We start from the raw sequence: 23,042 nt of genomic DNA on the forward strand, positions 1-23,042 counted from the left end.
CCTACATACACACAGAACGCCGCGCAACGTGAAGCCAGAACTGTTGTGTGATCCAATAGCAGATTCAGAACAAGAACGACAACTCTACCGTCAGTGTGACAGTCGACCGCTAAGAGGTTTTCTCAAAATCCCGTTTACTTTATTGTCGTAACGTAGCATATTATTAGCGTTGTGTATATTTGAGCCTACATGGAGACAGGTATATAGCTGATAGTGTATCTACATCAACAATAATCTGATGCACGCTGGAATCAAACCACGTCCGCATATTCTCACAGTTTAGGACACCCTATAATATATTGACATGTCACGATACACAATATATATGTTCAGTCAGGGCCGTTAAGCAAATCAACATGGCCCTGACTCAGCATACATGCCCGAATGTTGGTATTATTAGTAACCTTACACAGTCGTACATGATACAGAAGCAGGACATGAAATTGTTATAGCTGTTTTCTATTGGTTTTTTTAAACCTACCACATTCATCTTTAACCACTAAGTGTAAACGGGTGGATTTCGTTCAGCGCCAAATATCAACGTAAATGTTTCATAAAATTAAAACAAAGTTTGGTGACCGGCGTTAATGTCTAAGAGTATGGTGCTATCAAACCAGGGAAAGGTAAGGGCTAACTGAGATTCGAACTCATGAGCAGCGGATCCTGCAAACTAAACAGATGCCCCTTACTTCTGTTGCGTCGTTAAAGGGGGACAGTGTTCCTAACCTGTCATCAGTGCCCTCTAAACGTATATCCTGTATGACATGGAGACGCTCTGTATGACCATCAGAAACTTACATACGGAACTTATCATGAACTATATATAAGCCAGAGGTCGACAAAGTTCAGTCATCTTTATAACTCGGTGGGTTTGCCACTTACCAAAGAGTATGCCCCCTTTAACAGCTTAACGAGACTGTATCGCTTGTCATTCCCGACATTCACAGTGACACAAGCGTTGGCTCGTCACGCCGAAGACCCGGGTTCGAATCCCCACATGGGCACAATGTGTGAAGCCCATTTCTGGTGTCCCCCGCCGTGATGTTGCTGGAATATTGCTAAAAGCGGCGTAAAACCAAACTCAGTCAGTCAGTCACAGTGACACAGTATAGACTAGGAATCACTGTTAATCACGGGAAACAATTCCAGCGAAATTCGTTTATGCACACGGAAATTCCCGGGTTAAAGACATTCAGTTTAATAGGCGGGAATGCCTTTTAAGTTAGTGTGGAAGTACCCTTTAAATTCGGAAAACGGGGAGTCCCATTTATGATAGCTATCCTTTCAGTTTATTAAAGTTCTAGTTGCCCTTCATGAACTCTCGCCCCGGGGATAACAGCTGATGTCATGTCTGTACAGAGCGGCAAACGTCACATACTGGAATTGTAAGGTCACAACGACCCCCATCCTTCCACCATACTCACACTATTGTTAGCAGATCCGGGGTCACCATGGTGACGTCAGGGTGATACTCGTGACTATTGTATACAATATTTACACACAAACATCTGTACAACATACAGAAATAAGTTAGACTGTAACCATCACGTTGCTATGATACACATGTACAAAAAAATCTAACAAGAAACAGGCAAAACACACTAATTCGTCTTATAAGGCTTGGTCAATGTTACATAGATTACACTGGATTACATGTAATGACATATTTGTAATATTTTTAAATTAAAAAAGAAGCTACACATTGTTCGCAGATTCCACACATATATGATAACGGTTAAGATGTAACGGCATTAATGGCGCCCTATAAGTCATGGGAAAGACCAGAGTTAGCTCCCCTTTCACAACCGCTCGTTGATCCTGAAAAAGCACGTTTAAAACCACATAGTAAATTCTACTACTAGCCATTCAGCTACACGTATGGTACATGTGGAATGTTGGTGCATGTGTCAGGAATTCTTCACCAAATACATTTGTACATGAGCTTGTGTATATCAGCATCAAAGACAATACCTGTATTGCAAATTTGTTAAACATCACGTATTGACTCTATTTGGAAATGTTAAATTCAGGCTAATTGTAGAAGCTCGTAAAATGTTTAAACAAATAAGATATAAAACTGAAATTTACAAATCTAAAACTGTCAGTATCAACTTAAAATCGAACCAAAGATTATGGTTATATTAGTCTAAATGTGAAGTAAAAGTATGTTTTAAAACTATCCATTCTCATCTTAAAACTATACCTATAACTACACCCGTATCTTACACTGTAGTAAACCAGTGCATATTTACTGTAAAGGCTAAACAAACAATGGCTGAGTGAAGCAGTACGAGGATCTACCCATTTACCATCAGTCTGTCCACTTATCGGGTCTTGGTGACGGAATGTCCAGAGAGAGTGAGTGAGTATGGTTTACGCCGCTTTTAGCAATATTCCAGCATTATCACGGCGGGGGACACCAGAAATGGGCTTCACACATTGTGCCCATGTGGGGATTCGAACCCCTGTCTTGAGCGTGACAAGCGGACGCTTTAACCATTAGGCTACCCACCGTCCCATGTCCACAGGACCGACCACACCGTATAGAAGTAAGTAACACAAGAGTTTTAACACCCCATTATTCAATATTTCAGATACCGCGGGTTAACTCCATGTTGACGGAAAGGTCACACTGACGCATGTCTTTGATATTCACTTAGCTAAACCCAAAGGTAAAACCATGGATCGCAGTCGGCCCATCTTGGATTCAAACCTGCATTAGCGGATCCTGTTCCCTTAAAGAATTCAAAACAGAAATTAATGATTTGCTAAAATACGTTATGAAATCAGTATTGATGAATTCCCGTTATGATGAATTCAGCAAATTTATCAGTGGGGATAGCAACTTATGCTTAAAGAGACACCACCGAGTCGCATCATTTAACGTTGTTTACATAATGCATTTAAACATTTAAGAAACATGAGAGTCCACAAAAATAAAAATAAAAAAAATCATGGATTAAATACCGGAAAAAGTGCACAGCAATGTTTGACGGCGGCTAAACATGAGTGAGTGAGTGAGTTTGGTTTTACGCCGCTTTTAGCAATATTCCAGCAATATCACGGCGGGGACATCAGAAATGAGCTTCACACAATGTACCCATGTGGGGATTCGAACCCGGGTCTTCGGCGTGACGAGCGAACGCTTTAACCACTAGGCTACCCCACCGCCCCGGCTAAAGATGAAGCAAACTATAATGGTATTCGATGGTGACGTAGATCACGTATTTCATATAAGTTTACAATGTCTCGCCCTAAAAACATTCTGATAATGTACATAACTGTTGATCAAATCCAACAGTGTATATTTTCTTTTGCCCGGTGTTTTTGTAATTTCGTTATTGTATTCAGTAAAAAATCCGACAAAAATCCTATGGAGGGCTTAGTGTGACATTTGAAATAGACAGGGTTACACACGTGGGTGATATATGTGTCTACACATCATGGACAAGTGTTAACAAGCGTGTCTCGGCATCGGAGTCCCAGCCACAGTGTCGCGTTGAAGGCTGCTCCCTGGTTGGAGGGGCAACAATTACCGGTCGATATGTCACTACTGCAATATTTATTACTATCACTTTAGATGGTAATTTATGGTAATTTAACGGTTTGGAAGTTCTAACTCATTGCTTTCATACATGTAATTAAGGGTCACAATTATCCATTAGATCGGTACAGGTGCTTGATAAAGATAGCCTAAATTCTGACTGAAGAGGTGCCGTCAATTATCTAATTGTAACGGCTCGGCGATGGAATTTCCAACATTTTAAATGCGATTAACGGCTGTTTTATATAGAAACAGAAAACAGATATGAAAACATAATCTGTCTGAACAGAGGACGGTAATTTCGTGAGCTATGTGTAATGTCAATTTTCAGCTACAGCACTATATGTCATCGAATGGGCGAGTAAAGACGCTTTAAATGTTTACTGCTTCTAAGAGCTCCGAAAGCATTTGATGGTGAAAACGTAAGGCTTGTAATTACGACAAATCGGGGATTGGGACCCTCGGATACTGACGTGGGTAAGGGACGCAACTCTGTAAGTTCAAAACGCAAGAAGAAACACGAAATCTAAGAATATCACTCTCGTTGCCATAAATAACATATCAATAAATACAGCATGGTCTTCCACTTCATAGGGACCATGCTGTGTTTATAATTATGTTACATACCATCTACGTATCTTCTATCCATATTAGAATATAATGAAATAATTGAAGACACAAATAATCTGGGTTTCAGGCTAGATAAATCACAATTGCTGGATAAACTACTTGGCAGGGAGGTAAGTTTAAACCAATATAAACTATATTTGAAGTCGTGTGGAACACAGTATTACTGTGTCCCAACACGCAGGTTGTTTACCAAAATGACAGGAAATACGTATTTCCGATACCAATACAGCGACTTCCCCCGTAAACCATGACACGTGTCAAATTAATTACGTTTGGATATTTACAAAGACGCGGTTGATCATATACATAATTGTGTGCTTCTAAGAACACTACGTGCAAGATGAAATAAGACCACTACCGAGTCACGTGACAACTGTGACATCATCCACGCGACAGGATGTATGTGACAACTTCCGCTCTAAGCGGTCGAGGACGGAAGTGGATGGTACCTTTGTACAACATGATATAATACGTGATGATAATACTTACATCGAGAGGACTTATTTACATCACAGAGGCCGACATACATGCACTCGTGGAGGTAAACCAGGATATAGAATCAGAAGGACGATGAGCAATAGACCGATACAGATCTAAAAGCACGATTCCTATTTTCGTAATTCCTATTCCTATTTTTTTGTGGATGAATTTTTAGGAAAATTTCCTTCATTGCTCCGCCGATCTAAGCCCGAAAAATAAATCAACGAAGTATATCGGCTTCTCAGTAGAACACAACTGCTATAAACGTGAAACAAGTTTAAAATAAAAAATAGTATTTTTTAATTTTCCCTTTTCTTATGTCCAACCGACCTTCCGCACAGCGATCTGACTGTACACTTCTTTGGGATCCAGGAACACGTGTTACAGTAAAGAATTATTTCAGTCATTATACCAGATAACTGTTTTAACATTCGGATAATTTGACGATCACATTCCGTCTATTTTTGGTCTGGACTGGTGTCTATCAGATACCACGAGTCTGTGCACTAAATGTATCTCAACGAGTACACAGCATACTAAACTATAGGGCAATTTTCTCGAGGGTCAAACATGTCCTGGCGTGAAAGCACAGTTTTGTGCATTTCTTACATACGCAAGCAACATTGAGATGAAATGCTTACACCACAGTTAACAGAGGGAGATGGACATGCCTGTACCACATCTGCATCCAACGGTATAATGTAACAGTATTGACTCCAACGGTACAATGTAACGGTATTGGCATTGCACTACAACGGGGAAGGCAAGTAACCGTCGTGAAACTAGGTGTATTGCTGGAGGTGTGTATAGTCGCCCTGCTGGACCACACTGCCCAGTACTGACTGGTCGGGTGATAAGGAAAACAGATCTAATTTATTGCACGCTTCCATTCAGCCAATTTATAAATTGCAACCTTCCCTTCGGGACTAGGCCCGTCCTCTTGTCAGTAAATGCCCTGACATGAACAATTAGTCCCGGTCGTGCCTGCTTTCAGGGCTTTCCAATTAGGGCTTACCTAGGCGTTATAGCCTGTTCCCTTTAACACGGCGAGGCGGTTAAAAAGACTGCATGCTGGTTCGAACCTGTAACATCAGTTAGTAAGAGGATTGTCCTTGAGAATCACTGCACTGAATGCGAGAACAAAACATTACTGTTTCAACATGCATAATCCGGAATTAATCTCTGATGGCAGGATCAACCTATTGTTACAACGTAAAGGTCAGATCGGACATCCGTTGACAATCCCTAATGACGTTAAGAAATGATTTCACACAAAATGACGTAAACGTAAGCAAAATCTAAGACAATGCCTCGTAGTAAACCTAACCCGTTAAACGTCGTCTAAAAATTCAAATAAAAACATTTCAATACGAGGTCTCTGGGTGTTTAAGGAGTCCCACACACCACGACTTAATCTGCTAAACCCTCAAGTGAATTCCTGGCTTTCACGGATGTTTTAATGACCCCAACATCACTTTCCGCCTAGCCTAATCGCCTTACGAGATAAGCTTACTAAAGAGGTCATTTACGAATGGTGCGTAAGCCGTGGTTAATCAATGCGGCCATGGCAGTCTAATGATGGTGCAGACGCCAGCAGACGCAACCTGACAAGACAAGTTCTGTTTTAAGATACGGTCCGCGGGAGAAGTATAAAATCTTACACCAACTTCATTATTGACGTAAGACTGAGAATACTGACTTGGTAATGACAGCCACGAGGCGTTGTATCGTATTCTGGAATGGAAGTTGGCTACAAAAATCCCTGAAGGTTTCAGCAGATTGAGATTCTGTCAATGCTTAATTGTATTGATAAGGTGTTCCCTGATGGTAACGTCAGTTCTAAGATATTCAATGTGGAGTGAATTGTGTTGAGACGCCGTTGTGAACAGTGTTTCAACTATTATACGACGTGTCAGCTTGTGGAGGAGTAGCAACATGATACAGATCTTAGATGTTACTATTACAGCGAAATTATGGTGCCGACAAACCAAAAACGTAATCAGGGTGAATCTGGGAATAGAACAACCGATCAGTTTCCTGGCACACCTAAGGGGCGCAACTCTGCAAAGTCAATTCTGCCAGGCCCGTTCTAGACTAACATCTACTCTTTGAAATGAACATATTTTACCGACAAAACGTTCCTAAATTATAATAAAACAATATACTAAAAAGGAGCCCAGATACTTTCTTCATTTTTCAGAAAATTTCCTGAAACTGTGAAAATCTAGACTTTCCAAATAATCTAAACTTGCATGGGTTTTCTTGGATATATTTTGTTTCAGGGTCTGTATGACAGACTAGGTCCGTTCGTACCTCCTTATTCCAAGTTGTTATATTTTGACAGTACAATGTGATCTATATATTCAATATGTCCAGCCATCATATATAATCAGTTATCAATAATATGCCGTTTTATGAATACCATAGCGGCTTAGACATATTCACGATTTGCGTCACCGCATCTCGTTCACTGGTAATAACAATTCTAAGTGCAATCAATCACGAGCATGTATGCACGGAAAACACCTGACAGCATCATCCGCTTCACCATATACACTGTAGTCAATATTAGAACGGCAAACAAGAATAAATTACCCTACAGACACGCTATACAAACACGTGCGATCAATTATGTACATCTGAACCGTATAAATTATTTTACAATATGACATCTGAGAAACATTCAATTTTAAATGGGCTTTCCCATTCTAACCTCCATATTTGATGTATGTACATAATTAATACGATAGGCTATTCACTACTAACATAATATTGTCTTTCAAGGAGGCCATGTTTGACATGCACCTGCCGGCCTCCCATAGGCTGACACTGATGTTCAAAGCTCGTCTTGGATCAAATCCGTGCCGGTTACCCTTGCCATGGTACTTCAAGAGGCTGGTAACACCGCCCATCTGGTTCGTTCGTCACACAAGTTGAACCTGTAAAGAAGTTCGCCAGGTGGCGCCCTTCATTGTGCAAGCTTCCGGTATCTAGATCCAAAGCATATAGGGGTCAAGGCCGCTATGGAATCACATGACCACAAAAATAGCACAGATGACTTCCGGTTTTCAACATTTACACTCACACGTCTTGCTTTACCATACACATGAAACACTCACTGTAAGCGTGGCTCTTGTAGTTTATAACATTGTCTTTCATTCTCGTGCCATTCAGCTTTGAAACCCTTTGAGATTAATTGATAAAGACACGAAAAGAGCCAGAATAAACACCGCGTCGACAGCATGAATGGTTTGAGCAGAATTTACAAACAGTATTTCAAATGTTCTTCGAGTCCGACCTTGTTGGTTGAAGGCTTCACAAACAAACCTTTCCCCAATTTCTGGTAAATACCGCTCAATACGTAAGACAGCAGAGGTGACGCCACCATAAGATAAGAACTGTGTTTCCTTGCTGTTGTTTAACTGGACACCTTCCGCCAACCATATCACCTTCGGAACAGGGTATCCTTGCGCGGGGCAGTATAGTTCCAGACGTTTTGTTGACACGGTCACCGTCTCCGAGACGTTATGGCCATCAGGGAAGTATGGACTGCCTGTAAAACAGAAGAGAGCTCGTTTAATAACAGAATCTCATAGAACCATTTTACGATAGATCAGGAAGAGTCTAACGCTAAGACTCTCACTTGAGGGTGCGTTTGAGAAAAGTCTACAGGCACATCCTAAACACCTGGTGTCATCTTTGGGTTTGAATGATCTCTTAAAAATATTCACCGCTAATTTTATGGACAACGAAATCTGCCTGTGATGATAATTGAGGCTGAGCATTGTCTGTGACTTGACATTACTTGATTACTGATAAAAGGTTCCCTGTGAATACGACGTTTAGTCTTTCAGGACAATGGCCATTCTCTGGTGGCTTAACATTCTCTGGTGGCTTACCATTCTCTGGTGGCCTACCATTCTCTGGTGGCTTACCATTCTCTGGTGGCCTACCATTCTCTGGAGGCTTACCATTCTCTGGTGGCCTACCATTCTCTGGTGGCCTACCATTCTCTGGTGGCTTACCATTCCCTGGTGGCCTACCATTCTCTGGTGGCCTACCATTCTCTGGTGGCCTACCATTCTCTGGTGGCTCACCATTCTCTGGTGGCCTACCATTCTCTGGAGGCTTACCATTCTCCTGGTGGCCTACCATTCTCTACCATTCTCTGGAGGCTTACCATTCTCTGGTGGCCTACCATTCTCTGGTGGCCTACCATTCCCTGGAGGCTTACCATTCTCTGGTGGCCTACCATTCTCTGGTGGCTTACCATTCTCTGGAGGCTTACCATTCTCTGGTGGCCTACCATTCTCTGGTGGCTTACCATTCTCTGGTGGCTTACCATTCTCTGGAGGCTTACCAAAGGATCGGTATTATTTCCTTCCCCCGGGACTGATAATTCCCCGGTGTTGTTTATATTTACATAACTAAGCGCACAGTAATAGTTTAGATTTTTAAGGAACTTTTAATTTTTATGCCTATCCAATTCTCACTCCATTCTGAGCTGATGAAATTACCAAAAGAAAATGTTTGCTTTCAAATGTTCAAATTTACCAATGAGGTCGTGTGATAGTTTCATTTTGTTAAACTAAAAATATAGCCTTCTTTCGGGGACTAAATTGCCGACTTTACACATACAAACTGGATCTGACCAAAACAGTTTTAAACATTATCGAAACAGTACTTGGCTCAAATCAGTTACTGAAACACCCCAAGAAGCATGTAAAATGCAGCTAAGATACCATTTGAATTACATCATCATCTACCCGTGTAGGTCCGGGATAGAAATGACCTTCAGCAAACCCATGCTTGTCGTAAGACGCGACCAACGGGATCGGGTGGTCAGGCTCGCTGACTGGGTCGACACATGTCATCGTATCCCAATTGTGTAGATCGATGTTCATGATGTTGATCCCTGGATTGTCTGGTCTAGACTCGATTATTTACAGACCATCGCCATATAGCTGGAATATTGCTGAGTGCGGAGTAAAACAAACTCACTCACTGATTCACTCACATCATCATCGGGTAACTTGTTGTGTCATGTTAAATCCAAATCAAACGGGGTTGTTAACTTTCGGCATGTCGTCAGTTATATATATGTCCGATGTAAGATAACGCATTAGTCTGTATGATACATAACTACTTGTATACTTGTTTTCAGATTTGTCCATAACAGATAGCATCTGTTGAAGGTCATCAGCAGTATGTTGGCAGATGAGGTGGGTTAATGAACGGGAGTGTATGTATATCATATGTCTATCTATTAAATATGATCCATATACTTCAGCAGTATTGCATAGACACCAGGTCTGCATTAAACCTCGCGTAATTAACCGTGTCACTCATCAAAACTGACCTATTTGGCTGTATAACTTGACTGGCTTGACTGTCTTTACAGACTTGATTGTCTTCACTAACTTGACCGACTTCACCAACTTGACCGACTTCACTAACTTGACCGACTTCACTAACCTGACCGACTTCACTAACTTGACCGACTTCACTAACTTAACCGACTTCACCAACTTGACCGACTTCACTAACTTAACCGACTTCACCAACTTGACCGACTTCACTAACTTGACCGACTTCACTAACCAACCGACTTCACCAACTTGACCGACTTCACTAACTTGACCACTAACTTGACTTGACCGACTTCACTAAATTAACCGACTTCACCAACTTGACCGACTTCACCAACTTGACCGACTTCACTAACTTAACCGACTTCACCAACTTGACCGACTTCACTAACTTGACCGACTTCACTAACTTAACCGACTTCACTAACTTGACCGACTTCACTAACTTGACCGACTTCACTAACTTAACCGACTTCACTAACTTGACCGACTTCACCAACTTGACCGACTTCACTAACTTAACCGACTTCACTAACTTGACCGACTTCACTAACTTAACCGACTTCACTAACTTGACCGACTTCACCAACCTGACCGACTTCACTAACTTAACCGAGTTCACTAACTTGACTGAGTTCACTAACCTGACCGACTTCACTAACTTGAACGACTTCACTAACCTGACCGACTTCACAAACTTGAACGACTTCACTAACCTGACCGACTTCACTAACCTGACCGACTTTACTAACCTGACCGATTTCACCAACATGGCAGACTTGACTAACTTTACTGACTTCACTAACTTGACCGACTTGACCGACTTGACTGACTTGATTGACTTGACTACCTTCACTAACTTGGCCAACGTAACCCGGGCATTACACACGACCTTGCCAGAACAAGACATAACCGGAAATCAATAATTTGTACTCCCCGGATACGAATCACGCATCAATAATATATTGGCCATCTGACCTTCACCGTACCATTGTCCAGTTTGTCCAAAGTTAGTCCCGAACCATTAGTACGTGTTCCAGACATGGGAATATTAAGGCATGGCAAAGTGATGTGGGAATAAATATACTCTTCTCAGCGAGGTGAAGAGCAGATCCCGATTCATATCAAAGTCCTAGGTCTGCATTTAATACACACATCTCCACTCCGCAATTTTCCATAACGCCTAATGATGCTCCGGACGTAAAGCGTGCGATATCACGGGTTAGTGAAAGTGTAACAAGCAAACATAACTGCTATCATGTATCGGCTCGCTATCAGTCAGATTCCTCCAGCGTATGCAACATCTGGTTTCTGTTGCGCAGAGGCGTAACCGTGGCTGGAAGAGACCCCGTCATACTAACAGTATATATCATCTCAGTGTAGTCCATGTGCTTTGTGATGCTAATTGTTATAATGCCTGTGGCGTGTGCCGTTGGTGTTCTACTACTGTGCGAGTATGCTGTAGATGTTTACCTGTTTTCAAGCACAGCTGTGTTAGTGTGTATGATATACAATTACATACGTATACTCAAGCGTGGTATTATTCTGTATGGTACTACATATAGTGACTTGTGAGATAATTCTGTAAAATATTACTTATATCAACGCATGGTATATTTCTTAATACACAAATGAACTTTAGGTATATTATGTTATAACCTAAAGTTGCGTGTGGTATAACGCTATATGATATTACTTATATCAACGCTGGTATAATTCTGTTTTCACATATCAACGCTGGTATAATTCTGTATTCACATATCAGCGCTGGTATAATTCTGTATTCACATATCAACGCTGGTATAATTCTGTATTCACATATCAACGCTGGTATAATTCTGTATTCACATATCAACGCTGGTATAATTCTGTATTCACATATCAACGCTGGTATAATTCTGTTTTCACATATCAACGCTGGTATAATTCTGTATTCACATATCAACGCTGGTATAATTCTGTTTTCACATATCAACGCTGGTATAAATCTATATAGTATTACACATACCAACACTGGTCCAATTCCGCATGATATATCATGATATAAGTTAATTCTGTAAGATATAACAACCTGTGGTATAATCCTGTGTGCGTATAATCAAGGCTGGTCCAATTATGTCTGATATATCAACTTGGGGTATAACTCTGTATACGTATAACCAACGCTGGTCCTATTATGTCTGATATATCAACTTGGGGTATAACTCTGTATACGTATAACCAACGCTGGTCAAATTATGTCTGATATATCAACTTGGGGTATAATTCTGTATACGTATAATCAACGCTGGTCCAGTTCTGTACGATATACCAACGTGGGGTATAATTCTGTATACGTATAATCAACGCTGGTCCAGTTCTGTACGATATACCAACGGGTGGTATAATTCTGTATACGTATAACCAACGCTGGTCAAATTATGTCTGATATATCAACTTGGGGTATAATTATGTATACGTATAACCAACGCTGGTCCAGTTCTGTACGATATACCAACGTGGGGTATAATTCTGTTTACGTATAATCAACGCTGGTCCAGTTCTGTACGATATACCAACGCGGTGGTATAATTCTGTATACGTATAATCAACGCTGGTCCAGTTCTGTACGATATACCAACGTGGGGTATAATTCTGTATATACGTATAATCAACGCTGGTCCAGTTCTGTACGATATACCAACGTGGGGTATAATTCTGTATACGTATAATCAACGCTGGTCCAGTTCTGTACGATATACCAACGTGTGGTATAATTCTGTATACGTATAATCAACGCTGGTCCAGTTCTGTACGATATACCAACGTGTGGTATAATTCTGTATACGTATAATCAACGCTGGTCCAGTTCTGTACGATATACCAACGTGGGGTATAATTCTGTATACGTATAATCAACGCTGGTCCAGTTCTGTACGATATACCAACGTGGGGTATAATTCTGTATACGTATAATCAACGCTGGTCCAGTTCTGTACGATATACCAACGTGGGGTATAATTCTGTATACGTATAATCAACGCTGGTCCAATTCTGTCTGATATACCAACGTGGGGTATAATTCTGTATACGCATAATCAACGCTGGTCCAGTTCTGTACGATATACCAACGTGTGGTGTAATTCTGTATGCGTATAATCAACGCTTGTCCAAATCTGTACGATATATCAACGTGGGGTATAATTCTATATACTATCACAGGTGTTAAGTATTCAAGTAATACACACGTGTGATATATTTCTGAATACATATGATATAGCTTGTTATTTAATGCAACATTCCAGTTATATGACGGCTGTCTGTAAATAACCGAGTCTGGACCAGACAATCCAGTGATTGACGTCATAAGCATCGATCTACGCAATTGGGATACAATGACGAGCATCTACTACGTCAGCGAGCCCGTCAGCATCACCCTATCCCGTTAGTCGCCTCTTAAGGTATACTTATAGTTTCAAATGTAGTGTAAATACGTTAACAAAGACCAAAGTGTTATAATTAAATCTGTAGTTAACTGTGCATACACATATTTACTGTGACTTTAATATCTATATATACTGACTGTAATGACGTACACAAGAGTGTACTATGCTGATACCATGTGATATTTTAAATCTTGAATGATGCTGCGTTGTCTTGATGTCTTGTGACCTGTGACCAATGAAGCCGCATCATGTGATGTGACATTTAAACAACCCTATAATCAATACTTCTGCGTGAAGCAACACGCCATATATCTGAGTCACTCGCGGCAGTTTATTTAGGATCCCCGGAGAACGAATTTGATTTTGATTTTAATGCGTACTTTTTCATTTCAACAAGCGAAAGTTCAACGTTGATTTAACGCTCGAACCTCCCACCAAGTCCTGCTTGACATACAAGACGGTCAGAGATTTGTCATCAAAATTAATTCGAAATGGATACCAACACCATTACATGTTCGTTGAGTAACGATATTATCGATTTCGGTTGCCAGGACAACGATAATTCTGTTGTAAACATCTTTTCATTTGCTCTAAGTAAATCATGCCCCCAAGAATAAATCTACGAACCTCACAGGTCACGTTTCAGGAGAGCTAGCCCCCAAGGCACTCGGAACCGTTTTGCGGATGAAATTCTTTGACTTGCGAACAATAGTTAATTATCGGATGAAGGTGCAGTGAATTCCCGAGCGCGGGGTTGCGCCATTAACTCTCCAACTGTGACAAGGCGAGGTGTATTAGCGGTTCCGTGGGAGCAATGAGGGTTTCATCAAAGAGGCGAGGCAGTCCATCCATTTTAATGATCACGTTCAACAAGACCCGATCATTAACGCTATGTAAGCAACTAAATGGTCAGCCACGCGCACACCTCCAATAGGTCTTGTCGACCCTTATAGCAACAGTTCACTCAGTTAATGATTTTACAAGAACTTAACTTATTAATTGGAACATTCTTGCCACAATCCTTTAATCATCTTTGACGCGCAAGATATGTGCGATATTGTGAATATGTAGGTGTTAAGATGGAATCCGGGGAATCTATGTCGGTTTGTAGAGTTGCCTTGTGAGGTTACATAATGGTTTCCATTAGGGAATGCATGTTAGTTTGATCCATATTGTATGCCTGAATTATCTTTATCGAAAGTAAATGTGATTCTTTAGGTATGATTTTACATGAGTGAGCGAGTGAATGAGTAGGTGGGTGAGTGAGTGAGTTGTACGCGGCTTTTAGCAATATTCCAGCAATATCACAGCGGGGGATACCAGAAATGGGCTTCACACATTTTACATATGTCGGGAATCGAACCCAGGTCTTCGGCGTGACGAGCGAACGCTTTAACCACTAGGCTACCCCCTAGAGCTAACGCTTTACATACATGAAAGAATACACACAAACACATATGGTAAATCATGATGTGGACGTCGTAGGCGCCTACAACATTGACAGAGACTGCAGCTGATGTTGTGCATCACATGCCGACGTCATCGTTCAAATCATAAATAGTATATTGCGAAACTACAAACGTAATTGATTGAGTGAGAGTGGTATATATGTTACGCCTTATCAATATTCCACCAACATTACGGGGGCACCAAATATGGGCTTCACACATTGTACCCTTGTGGGGAATAGAACCCGGGTATCGGCGAACCACCACCTTAACCACTTAGCTACCCAACCGCCCTAACGACGATATGCATGGTGAGTGAGCGGAATTTCAGCAGTCAGCAATAGCCCTGCCTTGCCACGCCTCAAACAAATGATCGACATCATGAGCAATATTATGTGACGATCACGTGAGCGTTTTTAATATATTTTCTCGATACAAGGACAAATGTTAACTTGTTTCAACATATTTAAGATAACACCTTCTACCTATCGGTACAAAATAGATACATGCTATTATATTATTAAAAATTATTAATTATTAAATTATATCAATATTCGTGCGTGTTTCAGAAACGTAAACAGTTTAACCCTATATACTGTGTTTTCTATTATATTAAAGTGCATACGATCAGCAACAAGCTATCATATGTCCATAGCTACCAAACCATCTGATCTCCACTAGAGGATGTAGCAGCTTTGGATACTGAGAAAGTGTTCTTCCACTGTCTTCCCACGGTAAGATGTGTAGACGTTGACGTGTGTGTTAGAGACGTCTACCTCTCAGTGAGGACGATGTCGTCAACCTGAGACACATCACTGCTGGTTGGTTGTTGTTTTACGCCGCACTCAGCAATATTCCAGCTGTATGGCGGCGGTCTGTAAATAATCGAGTCTGGGCCAAACAATCCAGTGATTAACACCATGAGCATCGATCTACACAATTGGCATACGATGATATGTGTCAACCAAGTCAGCGAGCATGACCATCCGATCCCGTTAGTCGCCTCTTACGACAAACATGGGTTACTGAAGACCAATTCTAACCCGGATCTTCACGGCTACATCACTACTGAGTTAATGAGGAGGGTACGCCAGTTCTTGTTCCCTCGCAGATACCATTGTCTGCTAGTATACCTAAGCGTAATATCAGCTGCAGTACATATGTACCGTATGCTGAAAGCTTTTCCTTACTACATCACCAAAGGAAATTGATTCTGAGATTTTGAATTACATGTCCTACCTACACGTGGCCGATATACTGCTCTCAGAAAGTCCAATTTGGAGAACAATATTAAATCTTTTTGTTGAAAGCTGTACTCATATTACGGGGGCTGAAAACGTTGATATATACTCTGTGTACACAACGCCACGACAGTTGAGGTCACAACAGCAGTTCCTCCTGACAAACCCTGTCCATCTCAAGTTCTATGGTAGCAGATCATTCAGCTTTGCCGCTCCTTCACTGTGAAACAGTCTTCCTATAGCCACGAATACAGCAACCTCCCTCGACTCATTCAAAACTTCATTGAAGACCCATCTTTTCAGGAAATATTACGAGTGACTGCTGCAGTTGTTAGCTGTACAGGGGCGGTGGGGTAGCCTAGTGGTTAAAGCGTTGGCTCGTCAAGCCGAAAACCCGGGTTCGAATCCCCACATGGGTACAATGTGTGAAGCCCATTTCTGGTGTCCCCCGCCGTGATGTTGCTGGAATATTGCTAAAAGCGGCGTAAAACCAAGCTCAGTCAGTTAGCTGTACACACGGGGCACCATGAGCATACACTAGTGTGTGGATACGGTGCTATACAAATGGGCATTATTATTATTAAACTGTGCGGCAAAACAACCGTATACACCCATGTTTGATGCTGACTGAATAGGACACAAACAAGAAATGAATTTTCGAAGGTGATATATTCGATACGGGTATCAGGCGATATAACATTCATCTTATCACGACGTATTGCAAAACACATGGCCTCTCAGGTCCATGGGATCCCAATATCACAGAAAACACTGTTGCAGCAGGTATGTTCAGGTATATACTTGTTTTTTTCCCATCATACAAAACCTGTTATTGGTCTGCAGTGTCCAGAAACAGGAGAACACTTTCTAATAACGAATATCCGTGTAAAATGGCCTCGTTCCTGCACGGTGTGTCTAATATGGGCTAATATCTCAATGTACACATTATTCGAGTTGTGCGTAGTATTCCAAATGTACGCAGTATTCTGAACTGTATGTTGTATTTGAACACTACATAGTGATCAAACCTGCGTAGTATTCGAACTGTACGTAGTATTCAAAATATATGAAGTATTTGAATTGTACGTAGTACTAGAATTCTACAAAGTAATCAAACTCTGCGTAGTATTCGAACTGTACGTAGTATTCAAAATATATGAAGTATTTGAATTGTACGTAGTATTAGAATTCTACATAGTAATCAAACTCTGCGTAGTATTCGAACTGTACGTAGTATATTCGAACCTTCGTGTAGTACTCAAACTTCACGTAGTATTAGAACTGAACATAGTATTTAAACTGAACTTAATACTTTCAAACCTGTACGTATATCCCAATATCCCTACAAAAACATTTTTCAACCATTTCACATCACAACCAAAAATACATTATATTCAAATGACAACCTAAATCGAACTGATGTCATGTGTCCTTTTCACTAAACGCTAAACTGTGTGTCCGACGATCGCGGGGAGTTACGACGTCACTTAGTTAATAACGTAAAACGGCCCTTGTCGTGCGTGACAGAATGCTTAGAGACGCTAATAACGCACTAGCATAAAACTTGCTTTGATGTGTCGTAAGGCGCTTTGGCTATTAGCTTGTCTTAACGATGTCTAGCAAAGAAAACAGGCGAGGCTTGTCGACTGCATCAAAACACAATCAGCTTCAGTGGGTATTCTTAGTGATGTCTGTCGTCACGTCCAAGTAGCTTAGGTATTTGAGGACAGAATATATGCCCTGGGGTTGAATAAACAGATTGTCATGAATACATTTAGTTATCAATATCTTCTTTGGAACTATTATGAATTAAAAAACAGCCGGTGAGTGGATATTTGTATCATCAGGGAACGTTATATGTTCTTGTGGAAAACAAAAAACTCGATAGCTCATTTTATGGTAATATGATATTCCTATTGCTATTCGTGTTCACTGTAAAAAAGACAATATGAAAGGTTAAACTATTTACGTTTCTCAAACACGAAAGAGACAAGGATTAAGAATATCATTGGTTAATAATTTAACTACATGTGTCTATTTTTGTACCGATAAGAATAAGGTATTATCTTAAATATAGTGAAAAAAGTTGAGGTTTGTCGTTATATCGAGAGAAATAATATAAAACGCAGCGTGATCGTTCGAAAAGATTGTTTAAAGTAACTGAACCTACAAAATTCCATTAGCATCCGACTCCAAAAACATTCATTCCAATCAGCGTCTTTGCTCACTGGGAAATGAGTGGAGCGTTTGTGCAAAAATGTATTCCAGAAATGCTGCAACCAGCTGTTTTTGAGAGTCGTACGGTAATTGCCCTTGCTGCATCATGGACGTCCTTGCACGACCATGTTACACAATATAGCTTCCGCATGACTGTTACGAATAATCTGCTATATCATCACTATTCTTATCATGATGACTACCGCCATCATACATGATCATAAGTTGTTAGGTCAACAGCATTTGGAGAGGTGTGTGACCCAAACACATTACCCAGGAAACCCTCCCATTTCCTCATTATGTTCAATCACATCTCTTAGCTATCGGCTGAGTGAAAATTTCGTCGAATTAACCTTTTGCTACTTTAGGAAAGAGCAATGCAATCCGCGCCGGGCGAGTGTGTGCAATCATTCGTCTGAAGTCGATCGCGGTGGGCTGTTTTTACCGACTTTCTCGCGTTTGGAATATGTGATCTGACGCGAAATCAAAACGGGTTTTTGATGGACACGGCCTGGTTGACACATGGACACATTGACACATTCCATCATGGACATATTAGGATGAGGAACACAGCTGCCTTTGTTGACGCACCCCGATTTGGCATATCTCTGCATTCAGCAGCGGGCAACACTATTGATTATAACCATTCTTCAAACCGTAAATTCATGGAATCGGATATTTGATTGAGATAAATTATTGAAGCTTAGTTATATGATTGGCATCAACTACGCCGGTTCGGGAACGATAAAACTATCAACTGAAATAACTGCCACTATATCGTCAAATGTAATGTCAACATCAACGCGCTTTTGGACAATCCATATTTATAAATTAATTTGAAGTCCATCAGGTAACTGCTCAAGCGTTGTAGAACCGATCAAGTAGTAAGGTAATGCTTTATATGACGTGATTTGTTAAATGCAGGTTGATGTTAATAAATCGTCAATAAACCCCTCAACAAACAGACAGTCTTACTGAAGTCAGGATCTTTGAACGATGGTACAATATGATTCTGCATCAAATGAGGCCATATGATGTATGCTAACGTGAGTTCACGCCTGTTGAGATGCTGAGTAATTGCCCTGAAGGATATGGTTCCTGAAGAAGTTCCAGATAGACAGTCAGAAATGATGCTTAAATGGAGACAATGAAAAAAGGCCCATGAATGTTCCCGAGCTAATCTCGGTAGAGATTTCAAATCTCCACTTATTTGCTCCATGCGGTATCGGAGTAAGGCCAACTGAGACGTATTACTTAACGTGTTCACTTCAAGAGGAAGACGAAATCAAAATGCCACCTTGCACGTGATAGAGGGCTTGTTGGGAGCGGTACTGCGCATGCCTGCGCTCTGCACGGGGCCCTTGCATTTCACGTAAGGAATGATCGATTGGGGCATCAAACGCACTTCTCTTTTCGGTAGTGGAACGGGGCTGACAATACGTGCGTAATGGCGATTATTGACCACGTTTGTAGGTTTGGGCGTGAGATGGGCAGCTTGTCGAGGGCTGTTACGTCAACCAGCGAGCCATCTACACTTAGAGGTGTACATGAAAGTCGTTCGGTTCTAAGGTACTGATAAATAAAAGGCTTGGTTCGATAATGCATTCCACTGCCAATCCTCGCACATGTTACACGCGTGGTGGTCAAAGGCTGTCCACATTCTTAACGTATTGATAAAGAGTCTTTTAAGAGTCGGCAATGGGCCACACCTAAGTAATGACTACATGAATTTGTGGGCGAATGAGCGAGTATGGTTTAACAACAATTTGGGCAATATTCAAGCAATACCCCACGTACTACCCATAAGGGAGATTCGACTCGACTACCTCAACAACTTGACTACCTCCATGAGCGCAATTTAACTCAAAACATTTTGATTCGGGTTCTCTGCTTCAGTGTTATCCACGAGAAATAATGTTTCATGGTTTCCCTGTACTATGTATATTTCAGTACTTCTCAATGAATGGATTTCCCCGCTCTCCACCGAAAAGACAAGGATAGGTCTAAGCTTTCTTCTAACGTAAAAACTTTACCACCAGACATTTCTTCCTAGTCTGGATTCTAGCTTGTTGTTCAACGCCGCACTCATTAATATTCCAACTCTATGATGTTTTCTGTAAATCGAGTCTGGGCCAGACAATCTGGTGACTGACATCACGAGCCTTGTTCTACGCACTTGGGTTACGTTGACATGGATCAACCAAGTCAACAAGCATGACCTCCCGATCCCGTTAGTCGCCTCTTGCAACAATCATGGGTAGCTGAAGACCATTTCTAACCAGGGCTAAAAAGAATTCGAGATCTCATTAACAATATTCATCATATTCTACGAATATTCATGCTCACTGACACATACGTAACAATTCAGATTCAACGATCACATATCTGATGTCAGCCATCTTGTTTCTTGTCTTACTTCTCCTGTAGGAACCCTCGAGACTTACATCGTCTGGTGGGATCTTCTTGTGCACATGAGAAAGGTCAACATGTATTTACATTGTAATGAGTTGTGGAAACTGTAAACACATATCGAGCTACCGCCAGGTTCTTGTGGCCTCAACAGGTTCGGCTGTGAGACAATATCGACAGACAATGAGGTATGTGTCGAGTGTATGTGTCGGTAGAATGTGTTGGTAGTAAGTGTCAGGATAGTGCCTCTCGGCAAGCCGTGCTCCGAAAACACACTACCGTAAATTCCTGAACAGACGCTCGGTCGTCTATGCAATTCAGAGACGTTTTACGCCCAGCATATATTAGACTAACGGTCTTAATAATTTAATGAGTGAAAACGTTTTTTATTTCAGTGAACTGACTGAAATGAATACAACGTGCATGGTTTGAATTTTGTAAAGAATTTCGTTTCAATACAACTTAATTTAATTGCTAAAGGAATTTCTACATTTAAAGGTTTTGACGAGGCATGTACTCATTTCGCGGATCTGTCACACCCTGCAGGAATCTATTCCAGGAATTACTGAGGAATGGGCCAACTCCCTGTTCGCGGATTGTATATGTTCGGTAAAATAGGCAAAATATGACACGCTTCAGGTGATTGCCATATCTTCATTTCCATAAGCAAACATTGCCAATGTCGTTGCGTTCGTTCAGTTGCATAACTAAATACAGTTAGTGTCCCTGGCCAGCAGTTGTAGCTGTGTGATTCATGGGAGTGTTGAGGGACAATCTGACAGTAGAGATACCAGAACAGCAGTGGGCACACAGACCAACCAGAGCATGATCAAACAGTGTTATCTTAGATTCATATTTTGTGTCTCTTTCTACTATTTTCAAATGTTCAAATTTTCAACAATGTTATGCTCAGTTTGATTCATGTCATCGTGTCCAAATTGATAGAACGAAGATAACAATCATTGAATTGTCTGATCCATACCTGGTTACATAGTCCGCCGTCATGCATCTGGAGCATTGATGTGTGGCGTTAACCAACCAACCAACACAACAAACAAACAAACAAACAAACAAATGTACAAACTCAGTCTTGCTTTGAGGAACAATTTATATGGATTGGCAACTTTTTTAATTGCAATGGATGCAACTTGTGTTGTTGTTGCTAATACGGTTATTATGCAAGATACGTTAACATATAAACCGAAACGATCCACACCTTGTAATAAAGAACCATATACCTTGTTCCTCTTCATCATACAAACTTCTAACATGCCACTTAAAGACGTCAGCCTTCTTTGTTTAAAGGTCACATGCAACGTAAAACACAACTTTGCAGATTCTGATACCTTTCGGTATGGACTTACCGAAACAAATCGTCAAAAATGCAAATTCAACATATAAAGTTGAAAAATAACGCGATGAAAAAAAACGCGCGAAATCGGAGTTCAAACGTTTCACTAATTTTCACCCGACTTTTCTGGGGAAAACGGGTTTCAACAGCTGGGCTGCTTTCATAGCACGTGCGCAAGTAAATAGGTTCGCGCAGCTTGGAAGCGGGTTGTCGGGTGAATACTCGGTGAAAGCTTTGGTGTGAGCTATTTTTTGTTGATATCTCACAGGCGCGAGCTTTTATATGTTATGACAGTAAATTAACTGTTTATATAATTTCATTTGTCTATTTCACCACACGTTCTTCTTACCGAGACACTTTCTCAGTTCGATACTTAAAAGCAATGTCATTATTTAGCGTTGACAGAATTTCTAACTGTGATATAGATATGTCGTTGTCACAGACAAAACTCAATGTCTTGTTTTATTGAAACCTGTGTGTCTGCCTGCCTGTCTGCTAATGACAATATTCAATACACAGCTGCTATCACTGACCACATGCAATTTGAACTTAACACCAATCAGGCTATACACCATAAACAAAATGCATTGATTTATGGCCCGAGTTCGGTCTCTGTCACATTATGTAATTACACAGACAGGCAGGTGTGATACTTGAACACATGACATGTTATGATGTCTGTTGATTGCAAAATGTTATACACAAAAAATGAGCATGTATTTACAAAACCCAACATCTCTATATATATACACACAATGAACGGTGAGGGCATCTGCAAATGAACCAGCCGTTACACTTGAGTGCACACCCACCCGCTCTGACTGGGTTCGGTATCCCGGCTGCTTCGTTTCTTGGGAAGTAAACCGAAGTACACAATTTTGCACTTTTGATTTGCGATTGTACGCTTATAATTTTGTTTATATGTTTT

The 23,042-nt window shown here is 40.9% G+C and overlaps 1 protein-coding gene across 4 annotated transcripts in view; it reads right to left on the reverse strand.

The window, feature by feature from the left end:
- Window positions 1-6,989: 6,989 nt before the first annotated feature.
- Window positions 6,990-23,042, reverse strand: part of LOC124259742 (hemicentin-2-like) — a 72,580-nt gene continuing 56,527 nt past the window's right edge. For all 4 annotated transcript variants that reach the window (XM_046693934.1, XM_046693936.1, XM_046693935.1 and 1 more), the window contains one exon: window positions 6,990-8,207. In XM_046693934.1, the coding sequence (XP_046549890.1) occupies window positions 7,825-8,207 (383 nt within the window). In that variant the 3' untranslated portion in view covers window positions 6,990-7,824. The remainder of the gene's footprint in view (window positions 8,208-23,042) is intronic.

The sequence above is a fragment of the Haliotis rubra genome, unplaced genomic scaffold (genome assembly GCF_003918875.1).
Source record: "Haliotis rubra isolate DU_JTF1 unplaced genomic scaffold, ASM391887v1 Scf735, whole genome shotgun sequence".
Classification (NCBI taxonomy): Eukaryota; Metazoa; Mollusca; class Gastropoda; order Lepetellida; family Haliotidae; genus Haliotis; species Haliotis rubra.